Genomic DNA, 13674 nt, shown 5'->3' with positions numbered 1-13674 from the left:
AAATGGTCTCTAATAAATGATTTGTTAACTATTAACAAATATTTTTTTAATACAAATAAATCCTTCTATCAGTGCACGCTTATTCAAGAATCTCTGGCTCTTGAAGACACACTGATAGAAGGATTTTTTTATATTAAATATTTATTAACTTTTAATAAATGATTTTTTAGCATAATATTTAATAAATATTTATTAACAGTTAATAAATTATTTATTAAATACGATTTCTTAAATGTTAATAAATATTTGTTAACAGTTAACAAATATTTATTAACATTTACACTGATAAAAGGATTTGTTTATAGTTAAAAATATTTGTTAATATTTAACAAATTATTTATTAGAGACCACTTTTTAGTCCTTAACAAATATTTCTTAGTATTTAAAAAGATTTATTAATATTTAATAAATGAATATCAGATTTATTAAATACAAACAAATCATTTTAAATACTAAGAAATATTTGTTTGATACTAAAAAATGGTCTATTAACTATTAACAAATATTTTTTTAATACAAATAAATCCTTCTATCAGTGTAATAAGTAATTTATTAAGAACAATTTATCAACTGTTAATAAATATTTATTAATGGTTAATGAATATTTGTTAACTGTTAACAAATATTTATTTAAAATAAAAAGCAAAAATAGCAATTTTCTTTTGATACTTTTTATAACCATATAGCTGGAATACATGATAATAATTCAATTCACTAAATAAATTAATGTTTTTAATATTTAAAAATATAAAAGATAATTATGAGATATGATAGAATTTGGTATTTTACAATAAACGTTATTATAATGTAATATAATTAATGCAAGTAATTTATAAAGATGATTTTTGTTTATAAGCAATCTTCATATTTTATGACATTGCAAGCAAAACAAATTCACTCAACAAAATATTTATTAACTGTTAATTAAATATTTGTTAACTATTAATAAATACTTATTAATTATTAATAAATGTACTTTCTCCCAAATATATTTATTGAATGTTAAAAAATATTTATTAAAATTTAATAAATTAAATAATTGTCTTCAAATAAATTGAATTATTAATAGTTAATAAATCCTTCTATCAGTGCACTGATTGAAGGATTTGTTAATATTTAATCAGCTTTATTAATAATTATAAATAATAATAATATTATTGTTATTATTAATAATTAAATGTTAATAAATGATTTTTTAACATCAGAGGATTTAATAAATATTTATTAACTGTTAATAAATATTTGTTAACTATTAATAAATACTTATTAGCTATTAATAAATATACTTTCCTCCTAAATAAATATCTATTAAATGTTAAAAAATATTTATTAAAATTTAGTAAATTAATTAAATGTTTTCAAATAAATTAAATTATTAATAGTTAATAAATCCTTCTATCAGTGTACTGATCGAAGGATTTGTTAATATTTAATAAGCTTTATCAACAATTAACTGTTAATAAATGATTTTTTAACATCCTAGGATTTAATAAATATTTGTTAAAATTTAATAAATTAAATAATTGTCTTCAGGTAAATTAAATTATTAATATTTAATAAATTCTTTTATCAGTGCATTTTTACAGTTTGGGTTTGAGCATAAAAACCTTTTTATTTCTTCCCGAGAAAAACCTGAAAATTCCAAAAGAAGAAATGTTAAACATAGTTTAAAAAAAAAACTTGCATAAAAGTGCAAGAAGAAAAAAACCCCAAAATATTTTTTATGCAATATTTTATTCTTATTTTCTATAAAAACAATATTTGCGCATGTGCGACAGCAGCGACCTCTTGAAAGAAAAAACTTCAGTGCAATTTAAATTCTGACAATAATATCTTTCTTCTCTGTTAACTTTGTACAATTCAACGACCGGCGTAATGGCGTCTCGGTGAATATTAACCGCGTGTCTCTTCACGTCTTTCCGCCATGTTGTTCTGTAGTCGCAGTGAGCGCACTTGAACCTCGGTGGTTTTCCACAGTGATTATTAACATGACTTTTCAAATTGTGGTATGTACTGAAGATGCTTTTGCAGTTCGAATTCGGGCACGGGTACTTAGATCTGCGGAAGTCTTGACGCAGCCAAGGCAACAAGTTATTTATTTCTTCTTTTCCTGAAACAAATTCATTCATTTTTTTTAATTAGTAAAAATTTCTAATTTTTTTTTTACAATTCAATTTTTTAAATTAATTATTGCAAGTAATTAGTTAGTTTTAATTTAAGATTAGTCTATTTTTATTGTTCAGCTTGCAATACATCAATAGAGGTTACAAACAGAAACTTCTTGTTCCGGGTGGAGTTTTTTCTGGTGTTTCTTCACATCCGCAGCCCATTTTGATGTGTAAGTGCAGTAGAAACATTTGTACCTCGGTGGCTTGCCACAGTGGTACATCATGTGGCTGCGCAAATTGTAGTACAGGCTAAAGGCACTATTGCAATTCAAATTTGGACATTTGTACTTTGGAGCTCCGGGCTTTGCTCGACGGGAGGCGCCTTTTTTCAATCGCTGAGGCACGAAATTACGAAATGTTATACACTTGAAATCTGGAACAAATTTTCCGTAAGTCAGTAAATTAAAAAAGAATAATTAATTAATTAATTAACTAATTATTAATTAAATATACAAGATTTTTGATTTAAAAAAAAATTATGAATTTCAGGTTCAAGTTTATTTATTTAAAAATGTATTTTTTTTTAAATATTATTTTTTTTTAGTTATATTAATATTCAAAAAATTTTTATTATATTATCTATGTTATTAAGAAAATAAGAAAAATTTTGTGTTCAAGATAGCCGTGATAAAATCGGTTTTTTTTTTGTGAAATTTAGAGTCAGTGCAAAGGTCTAGAATGTGTGCTTTTTCAAAGTTTCAGATCATTCTTTGCATTCGAAAATGCTCTATCTCTGATACATAATTAAGAAATTACCTTGTATCTTGAGAACTATTGACATTTTTTAAAATATAAGCTCATTTTGATGTTACACTCGTCGAGACCTTTCATTTGAGTACCCACATCAATTTTTCATATATTTATATATATTATATATATGTATATATGAAAAATATATCAAAAATGCATGTGGGTACTCAAATGAAAGCTCTTGATGAGTGTAGCATCAGGATGAGCTTATATCTTTAAAAACGTCAATATCCAAGAAATTACAGTGCAATTTAACATAATTGAGAAATGACCTTGTATCTTGTGAACTATTGACATTTTTAAAGATATAAGCTCATCTTGATGTTATACTCATCAATACCTTTCATTTAAGTACCCACATCAATTTTACATATATTTATACATATTATATATATGTATATATGAAAAATATATCAAAAATACATCTAGGTACTCAAATGAAAGCTCTTGATGAGTATAACATCAAAATGAGCTTATATCTTCAAAAACGTCAATAGTTAAGAAAGTACCGTGCAATTTTACAAACCAAAATTTTATTTATTTATAGTTCACAAGTCACATAGTGACTGCAATGTCGTTAGTATTAAATAAAATTAAAAAAAATAATATTTAAAAATTTACAATTATTTCATCAATAATTTTACAACATAGACCATCTGTCCAGTGTGAAGATTTTTCAAGTGTTTTTTAATATCCGCCGACCACTTGGACACATACTCGCAATACGGGCATTTAAACCTCGGAGGTTTCCCGCAAACAAACTTAACATGTCGGTTTAACTCGTAATGATTCGTATAAGTCTTCCCACAATTCTTATTCGTGCAAGAATAAACAGCCGCCATTTTGGCCACATTGGATTTTTCTGCTAAATTTCTCCTAGGATTGCAGTACTTGGCGTGTCTCTCAAGACCCACCCTAGTAGGAGTCTCGAACATACAATCCGGGCACTTGTACTTCGAAGGCTGTCGGCAGGTAATCATGTGCATGCTCAGTAGACGTCGAGTACGGAATACGCATGCGCAATAGGAGTTCGAGCAGTGGAACAAGATGTTCCGATCTTCTGGAGGGCTTTTTGAAGAAGGCACTGCAAAAGAAAGGCTATTATTAGACCTAAATGTCCAAAAATTGAAGAAGAAATAATAAATTTACATGCGTGTGATGAAATAAAAAGAAAAAAAAAAATATTTTATTAAAACAATTTTTAATCAATACAATTGTAATTTTTTGGGATGCACTTTGCGGCGGTGTAATTTTAAATTCGAGGGAAATTGACAAACATAAGAACACATGGAACAGCGGGACGGCTTGCAGTTCTTCTCATGGCGCAACAGTTCATTTTTGCTGTAAAAAAATTTCCCGCAATCGAATTTGAAACAAGTATACTTTTCGTCTTTTCGGGTCGAGGCGTTCCAAAGTTCGATTATCATCACTTCCTGGTTCTTGTGCATCCGGTCTGCATGCGTGCGCACGTTTGTTATGTTATTTGTGTCGTAATTACACAAAGAACACTTGTAACGCGGCGGCTGGTTGCACACGCACTCTACGTGCTTTGCTAAAGTTGATTTTGTTTTAAATAATTTGTTGCAATTCTTGTTTGGGCACCTAAATCCTGGAACAGAAAAATTTTCGCATTAATTTTTTATTTTTAAAAAAAATTAAAGAAGAAAATTATAAAAAAGTGGAAATTGCAGAAAAGTAAAGATTATTTTTAGATATAAATTAAAGTTTGATCGCCTAGCGGTCAAGTGACTAGTAAATCTAAATTCAAGCCAACGGATGGACATTCCATCTTCAATATTGGTCGAGAGACATATTCTTTCTTTACATAATTTTGATGGGGATCTATCGAACTTGAATACTACACGGAAAAAAGTAAACTGTAATAAATAACAGTCGATTTATAATAAGTAATGACCAACTGCTAAAAATTAACATTTCAAACAGTAAAATCGTGATTTTACTATTCACTTTATAATATTTACCATTTAAACGTTACAATTTACTCTTTACATGGAAGAAAATACTATTTCAAACAGTAATATTCGCTATGTAAATGTCTAAAATGTTAAAGTATAATAATTAAGAATTTAAACTTTGATATTTATCATTTCGTATCTAAAAAATGATCTTATGATATGTAAAAAGTATAAAATAAAGTTAGTAAATTTCTAATACAAGCAACGTCAATATTTGCAAAGTAAAATGGTAAATTTTAAACGCAACGATAAAAATCAAACTGTAATTATTGACTTGCTTGGACTGGTAAAATGTATATTTTAAAAGTATAATTTTTACTGTTTCAAATGTTAAATTCTCCCAGAGTGAGACCCCCTTCTCTTTCATCTGAGTTCCCCTTTTCCTCATAATATCGACTATATATTGAAATGGCAATTTTGACTGTTTGAAACTGTAATTTTTTAAGATGAAAGAGTCGTTATTTACTATAATGACAGCTACTAATCACTTATTTTGGATATTAAATTATAAATTGTGGCTTTTATACTTTCTACATTAGGTTCTGTAATATTTATATTTTTGCCACCCTGATGCCCGCTTTACTGTTTGAAACTATAAAAAATTAACCGGAATTCGAGTGAATATTACAGTTTACTTTGTTCCGTGTAGTGAAGCTGAAAGCTTTTGTGGCATCTGTTCGAGTTATGAAGATGTTTATTGAATGAAAGAAATTAAAGAAACTAAATGAGAGCAAAGACAAACCTTGAAAAAATAAATGGGGGTTGATAACCAAGCCAGGAACCGAACCTGGATCTCCCTGATAACATGTCAGGAGCTCTACCAGTTAAGCTACCGGGCCCCTTCCACCATCATCCTTTCTCAGTCCATTCTTATACTCTCAATACCTTACTTACTTTCCCTTCATTCTTTCCCCCACCTAAGCTACATACTACGATGGTAATGTAGTAATTTTTGAGGCATTATTACAAATTATCAATTATTATTTTTTCGACCGAATTGTATATATAGAGCTCCTGAAATGTTATCAGGGAGATCCAGGTTCGATTCCTGGCTTGGTAACCAACCGCCATTTATTTTTTCAAGGTTTGTTTTTCCTCTCATTTAGTTTCTTTCATTTCTTTCATTCAATAAACATCTTTGCAACTTGAACAGATACCACAAAAGCTTTCAGCTTCACTAGTATTCAAGTTCGGTGGATCCCCATCGAAATTATGTAAAGAAAGAATATGTCTCTCGACCAATATTGAAAATGGAATGTTCATCCGTTGGCTTGAATTTAGATTTACTAATCACTTGACCGCTAGGCGATCAAACTCTAATTTATACATACAATTCGGTCGAAAAAATAATAACTGATAATTATTTTTAGAGTTTTTATTTAAAAATAAATAATTATACACAATTCTTTTCAGAATGTTTAGTTTGAACATGTCGACGGGTATTCTTGCTCCACTTTGACTGATAGGGGCAATACGGACACTTGAATTTAGGCGGCTTTCCGCAGTAATTGTTTATATGTCGGTTTAACTCGGATTGAGAGTTGTAGACGCTGGAACAATTTTTGTTGGGACATGTGAACCTTTTTACGGTGTTTGCGAACTGGTTCCACTGGTCGATTACTAAAGTTTCTTCGTGCAAGTGGATTGTGTTCGCGTGGCGAACTATGGCTGAGGTTTCCCAGGCGTAAAAGGCGCAGCGAGAACACTTATACCTTGGGACGTTCTTGCAGTCACTAGTCATAGGTTTTGTAAAATTTTCTAGAGTCCTTGGTAGAAAATTATCTGAAAACAAAAATATTTATTAAAATTTTGAATTTTATAAATATTGCTTCTTTTAAAAGGCTTACAAAAATTTATAAAATTGAACGCATGCTAAAAATTTTTAATTTAGCTTAATTGGTTGCTTCAAACTGGAACTAATTTTTTTTAGAATGGAATTTTAGCGTTGGATCAAAAAGTAGCTCTGAAAAAAAAAAAAAAACAAAATTTTGTTAGTTTTAAATTTTATTAAAAATGGTCATCAAAATTTGTTTGCAATAAGTTTATTAATAATTATCTATATTATCGAGTTTATTTATATGATAAAATGAGTTCTTATGGTTAAATTTGGTATTGTTGCAAAAGTCTTAACTTAAAGTTGTACCTTTTCAAGGTTTCATATTATTCTCACCAATAGTCAATTTATGATGATTATTTAGGCTATATTCGAAAATGCTTCATCTTTAGATACATAATTAAGAAATGACCTTGAATCTTGTGTAATATTGACATTTTTAACGATATAAGCTCATCTTGATGTTACACTCATCAAGACCTTTCATTTGAATACCCACATCAATTTTTCATATATTTATATATATTATATATATGTATATATGAAAAATATATCAAAAATGCATGTGGGTACTCAAATGAAAGCTCTTGATGAGCGTAACATCAAAATGAGTTTATATCTTTAAAAATAGCTCTCAATAGTTGTCAATAGTTCTCAAGATGCATAATTCAAAAATGACCTTGTATCTTGTGAAATATTGATATTCTTAAAGATATAAGCTCATCCCGATGTTACACTGAAGAAGACCTTTCATTTGAGTACCCACATCAATTTTTCATATATTTTTTATATTTATATATATTATATATATATTGATAAATGAAAAATATACCATTAATGCATGTAGGTACTCAAATGAAAGCTCTTGATGAGTGTAACATCGGGATGAGCTTATATCTTTAATATATATATATATATATATATATATATATATATATATATATATATATATATATATATATATATATATATATATATATATATACACATGTATATATGAAAAATATATCAAAAATGCATGTGGGTACTCAATTTAAGAAAGTACAGTGCAATTTAACAAAATTAATTATTTTAAAAACCAAAATTTTATTTATTTATAGTTTACAAGTCCCGGCAGTCACATAGTGAATGCAAGGTTGCTAGTTTTAATGTAAATTTGTTGAAAAAAAATTTAATTAAAATTTTTTTAACAAAAATTTATGTTAAAAAATAATACTAAAAATTTGTTAATTATAAATCAGTACAATTACTATTAATATGCCTAAGAAAACTGCTCTTATACTTATAACTCTTCTGACAGTTCAATTTCGGACATACAAAATTTCCCTGGGAATTTGCCAAATAATTTTCATTCAAATTTTCTTCAAAATTTTCCCCAAGCTTAGACTTGCAAGCATTGTAATAATTATCAATAACAAAAACTTGAAGCTGCGGATGAATTTTCTCGATATGTTTCTTCACCATTTGATTCCACTTGGCTTCATGAGGGCAATAGGGACACTTGTACCTCGGCGGCTTGCCACATTGATAATTAAGATGAGTGACCAAATTCCTGTACTGCTTAAAAACACTGCTGCAGTTGTTGTTCGGGCACTGGTACCTCCCGTCCCGTTTCATCAAGCCTATAAAATAAAATTGTTCCAATAGTTAGTCTTCAAATCTGAAATTATCTTCTTTAAGGAATTCTTAATAAAATTAACAAAAATCTTTTGAGCTTAGAGTATAACTTTATTTGATAGTTCACAAATTCGTGTCTTCAAAAAAAATTATTCTTCCTGATTACATTTAATAATAATAATTATAAAAGAAGTAATAGTAAATGCTTATTTTTACTGCGACGTTTATTAATAATCTATTTTATTTTTAACAGAACAAAATGATTAGAGCCTCTAGTCGATGAAGTATATACAAAACATTTAGGTGAACAATGATGAGTATGCAATTTTAATTCAATAAAATTTTAATGTCGCAGTAGAGAATTTCTAACAGATGTTATATTTTTTTAGGCTATTAATAAACAACGTTACATAGTAAAATATATATTTTTATATATAAATGATAAGTGATTATAAATCAAAAGCAAAAAAGTGAAAAAATTACTTAAATTAAATCTAGAAAAATTTTTTATTTCTTCTCGAAAAGAAATTGTCAAATAATATCAATTTGAAATGTTGAAATATTTTATTTCTATCCTAAAAAATTGGCTGATTTTTTAAGAAAAAAAAAAATCATTTAATTTACTGATAGAAGGATTTATTAACTATTAATAATTTAATTTATTTAGAGAATTTTATTTAATTTGTAAAATTTTAATAAATATTTTTTAACATTTAATAAATATTTATTTGGAAGGAAAGAATATTTATTAATAGTTAACAAATACTTATTAACAGTTAATAATTAAGAAATGACCTTGTATTCTTGTGAAATATTGACATTTTTAAAGATATAAGCTCATCACGATGTTACACTCATCGAGACCTTTCATTTGAGTACCCACATCAATTTTTCATATATTTTATATATTTATATATGAAAAATATATCAAAAATGCATGTGGGTACTCAAATGAAAGGTCTCGATGAGTGTAATGTCAAAATGAGTTTATATCTTAGAAAATGTCAATAATTAAGAAATTACCTTTTATCTTGTGAAATATTGACATTTTCAAAGATATAAGCTCATCCCGATGTTATACTCATCAAGACCTTTCATTTGAGTACCCACATCACTTTTTCATATATTTATATATATTATACATATGTATATATCAAAAATATATGAAAAATTAATGTGGGTACTCAAATGAAAGGTCTCGATGAGTGTAACATCAAAATGAGTTAATATCTAAAAAAATGTCAATAATTAAGAAATGACCTTATAAATTGTGAAATATTGACATTTTTAAAGATATAAGCTCATCTTGATGTTACACTCATCTAAACCTTTCGTTTGAGTACTCACATCAATTATTTATATATTTATATATATTATATATATGTATACATGAAAAATTCATGTGGGTACTCAAATGAAAGGTCTCGATGAGTGTAACATTAAAATGAGCTTATATCTTTAAAATTGTCAATAGTTAAAAAAGTACAGTGCAATTTAACAAAAATCATTATTTGATAAAGCTAAATTTTTCCTTCTATCAGTGTTATTGTCTTCAGACACTTCGTAAAAAAAAAAAAAATCCGCTAGATGTCATGCAGAAATTTGAAAAAAATTAAGTAAAGAAAAAAAAATTAAGCAACGACAGTCTGGGTGCCTTTAATAATCCAGACATCCTGATCAGGATGAACATTCCTAACATGGCGTCTGACATCGAACCCAGTTTTAGCGCGGAACTCGCAGTAGGGGCAGCGGAACCGCGGAGGTTTTCCGCACTTGAAGCGGTAGTGCTGAGTGAGATCATTTTTACTGCTGAATTTTCCGGAACAATCGGTATTGGGACAAGCGTAGTAGCGCTGTTTCTTGTGCGGGTCCTTCAGCTGTCCCTCTTCGGTTCCAGGAACCCCGGGAGCTTTAGAGGAACTAGAAGAACTAGATTGCGGTTCCAAGGGTTCCGACTGTTCGTAAACAGGCTCCGAAACCAGCCGATGCTTCGGAGGGCGACCCGGTCTCTTGGTCAGGCCCGAAGTACGGTCTCTGTTCAGAGGGCCGGGGCGCTGCTGTCGGTCGTGGCGCTTCAAATGGCGGATGAACAGTCGCCGCACGGGGGATAAGTAGTCGCAGTACGGACACTCGAAGTTCACAGCTTTGCCGCAGGTATTGCGCATGTGCCTGGTCAGGCTCGCTTTGTTCCGGAACGCCTCGCTGCAGTTCACGTTCGGGCACTCGTACTTCCAGTAGCGCGGATTGTCGTTTCTTTCTGATTCTGTTTCTGGAGGACCTATCAAGCCCAATCGGATCAATCTCACTACAGGAGTCTTCAGTCCTGAAAAATATTCAGAGAAAAATTTTGTTATTTTTTTTTTTAGATAAATCTCTTTTTTTATAAAAATTATTTTTAGGTTAGTTACATTTGCCCGATTCAAGAACCTTAATTTATTTTTTTTATTGTTTAGGTTACATATTTTTAAAATAAAATTAATTTTCACTTAAAATTAATTGTGAATTTTCTTTTTTTTCAAGTATTTATTATAAATTTTATTTCTTTTTTTTAACTTAAAAAAAAAAAAATTCCTAAAACTAACTTTCTCGACTTGAATTTGTAAATTTTAAAGGTTTCATATCATTTTCACAGATATTCAATTTATTATAAGTATTTAGGCTGCATTCGAAAATGCTCTATTTCTAGATACATAATTAAGAAATTACCTTGTATCTTGTAAAATATTGACATTTTTAAAGATATAAGCTCATCCCGATGTTATACTCATTGAGACCTTTCATTTGAGTACTCACATCAATTTTTCATAAATTTATATATATATTATATATACATATATTTACATATGAAAAATATATCAAAAATGCTTGTGGGTATTCTAATGAAAGGTCTCGATGAGTGTAACATCAAAATGAGTTTATATTTTAAAAAATGTCAATAATTAAGAAATGACCTTGTATCTTGTGAACTATTGACATTTTTAAAGATATAAGCTCACCCTGACATTGTACTCATCAAGACGTTTGATTTGAGTATCCACATCAATTTTTCATATATTTATCCATATTATATATATGTATATATGAAATATATATAAAAAATGCATGTGGATACTCGAATGAAAGCTATTGATGAGTATAACATCGAGATGAGCTTATACCTTTAAAAACGTCAATAGTTAAAAAATTACATTGCAATTTAACAAAATTCATTATTTAATAAACTAAAATTTCATTTATGTACAGTTCACAAGTTCCGGCAGTCACTACGTGACTGCCGATGCTAGTTATGTTTAACAAAATGAAGAAGTCACCGGAACTCGACCTGCGCGCTGTAATTCCAAATGTTCCACCACCAGGCCACCTAGCGTCGGAACTTCGAATCCCGGTTCTTGGAACTCTAAAAAAAAAATATCTTAATTAATAAAATTCCTTTTCAACTCTCCCCAAACTAAACTAGAGGACCAAAAATCTGAATTGAACCTCAAATTCAAGCATACCACTTTAATATATATTTATTTAAATTTTAACAATAATTCACATAGCCAATCAATAACTATCTATTAATCAATACTCGATAATTAATACTGTTCCATAACGCTAACACTTTTTCCAGGGTGAATGCACCGGATATGTTGCTTGATGTTAGTGGATAGCTTCCCAACATGAAAGCAATAGGGACACTTGAACCTGGGAGGTTTGTCGCAGAAATGCTTAAGATGATAAGTCAGACTGTATTGCTTCTTAAAAGTGCTTCCGCAGTTGAGATTCGGGCACTGGAACTGGCCTCTAGCCTTGTCCGGCTTGTACAACTCGACCAGAGCGACCTCTTCGTTCGGGTGTTGCTTTGAGGTGTGCTTCAGAACGTCGTGCTTTCTCGGAGAACGATAGTAACACTTGGAACACATGAACCTCGGTGGTTTTCCGCACTCAAAGTTTATGTGCTTGGTCAAATTGCTCCGCCACTTGAATACGCGTGCGCAGTTTGAGTTCGGGCAGGGGAACATGTCTTGCGCATGCGCGGCTCCTGTTCCAAGGCCTGAAAATAGAACCAGACGCACCAGGTTATTATTTATTTAATGTAAATATTTTGTATTATTGAGATAAAAATTTAATTAAAAATTTTAATTAATATATTTAATTGTTTACCATTTAGGATATTTTTAAAATAATTATAAAAATCCTAGAATTATTTTTTTTCAGGTACGTAAAACATCGAGACCTGCTGGTACTTCGGTGGCTTGTCGCACATGTAACTAGTGTGATAATTCAGCGCGTAGAGATTGGCAAAGGCGGCGTTGCAGTCGAGGTTGGAACAGAGGAACTGGCCAGGAGGTTCCGGCTTCATCAGTTCCGGTGGAACCATGCTTGGATCCGGTTGAGGAACAGGTAAATTTTGACTGTTCGGTAAGTTCTGCTGCTGATTGATAGCTTCTGTAAGCTGATTAGGATGTTTTGCACTTGCGTGGCGCAACACGTGCTGCTTAAATGGAGATTGATACTCGCAGCGCGAGCATCTAAAGCGCGGCGATTTTCCGCACTCGTACTTCATATGACGCGTCAAATTGCTCCGCCAGTTGAACACTTTCGTGCAGTTCTTGTTCGGGCAGTGGAACTCTACAGCGTCCATTGCTATTACACAGTCGTCTCCGCTTTCTAGTTTTAATTTACGAGGAGACTGCTTTGGAACCGCTTGCGGGTTTTGCCACTCTGGAAAATACAAAAAATAATTGTTAGTACTAGTCAAGGGTTTTTAATTATAATTTTTATTATCCCACACCGTAGTTAATATTACTTTCTTCCTGAAATAAAATTCTCGTTAGACATTTTGTGTGAAATTTTATAATTATAATTATAATTATAAATTATTAGATTTTTTTTAATAACAAGGCGGTTTTTATTTAATAAAACAAAGGTACATAAATAAATAATTCATTGTCTTGTTGTCCATATCCATAATTAATAAATAAAATTACAATTCACAGTTTGATAGAAATATTTATTCGATGTTTATTTGAATTTTCACAACGTTTCGTTGGTTACAATAATATTCTTATAATTACATTATAAAATATTATCATAACTTTATATAATTTGGACAGTATAAACTCAACTCAAAAATTAAATTTATAACTAAGTCTAAGAACACATCAAAATACATACCTCAATTATTAAACATCAATTGTTAAAATCATGTTAAATGAATTTTATTTTGTAATGTAATTATTGTAAAGTATTTTGCATTTAATTGTTCTAGTACTTGAAAAAGTTGGAAAATTTAAATAAACATCGAATAAATATTTCCATCAAACTGTGAATTGTTATTTTATTA

At 29.4% G+C, this 13674-nt stretch overlaps 1 protein-coding gene across 12 annotated transcripts in view; it reads right to left on the bottom strand.

Moving 5' to 3' along the window:
* LOC123264132 (longitudinals lacking protein) overlaps positions 1–13674 on the bottom strand; it is a 200768-nt gene that overhangs the window by 146900 nt on the left and 40194 nt on the right. Inside the window, exon 7 of one of the 12 annotated variants that reach the window (XM_044727279.1) lies at positions 9962–10668. The exons of the other annotated variants lie outside the window; for them this stretch is intronic. Coding sequence (XP_044583214.1) covers positions 9977–10668 — 692 coding nt within the window. The 3' untranslated portion in view covers positions 9962–9976. Of the gene's footprint in view, positions 1–9961; positions 10669–13674 lie in introns of those variants that run through there. 12 annotated transcript variants of the gene reach the window in all.

Source organism: Cotesia glomerata, linkage group LG4 (assembly GCF_020080835.1).
Source record: "Cotesia glomerata isolate CgM1 linkage group LG4, MPM_Cglom_v2.3, whole genome shotgun sequence".
Classification (NCBI taxonomy): domain Eukaryota; kingdom Metazoa; phylum Arthropoda; class Insecta; order Hymenoptera; family Braconidae; genus Cotesia; species Cotesia glomerata.
The sequence above is the reverse complement of the archived record's forward strand: the minus strand, read 5'-3'. Positions and strand labels throughout refer to the sequence as shown.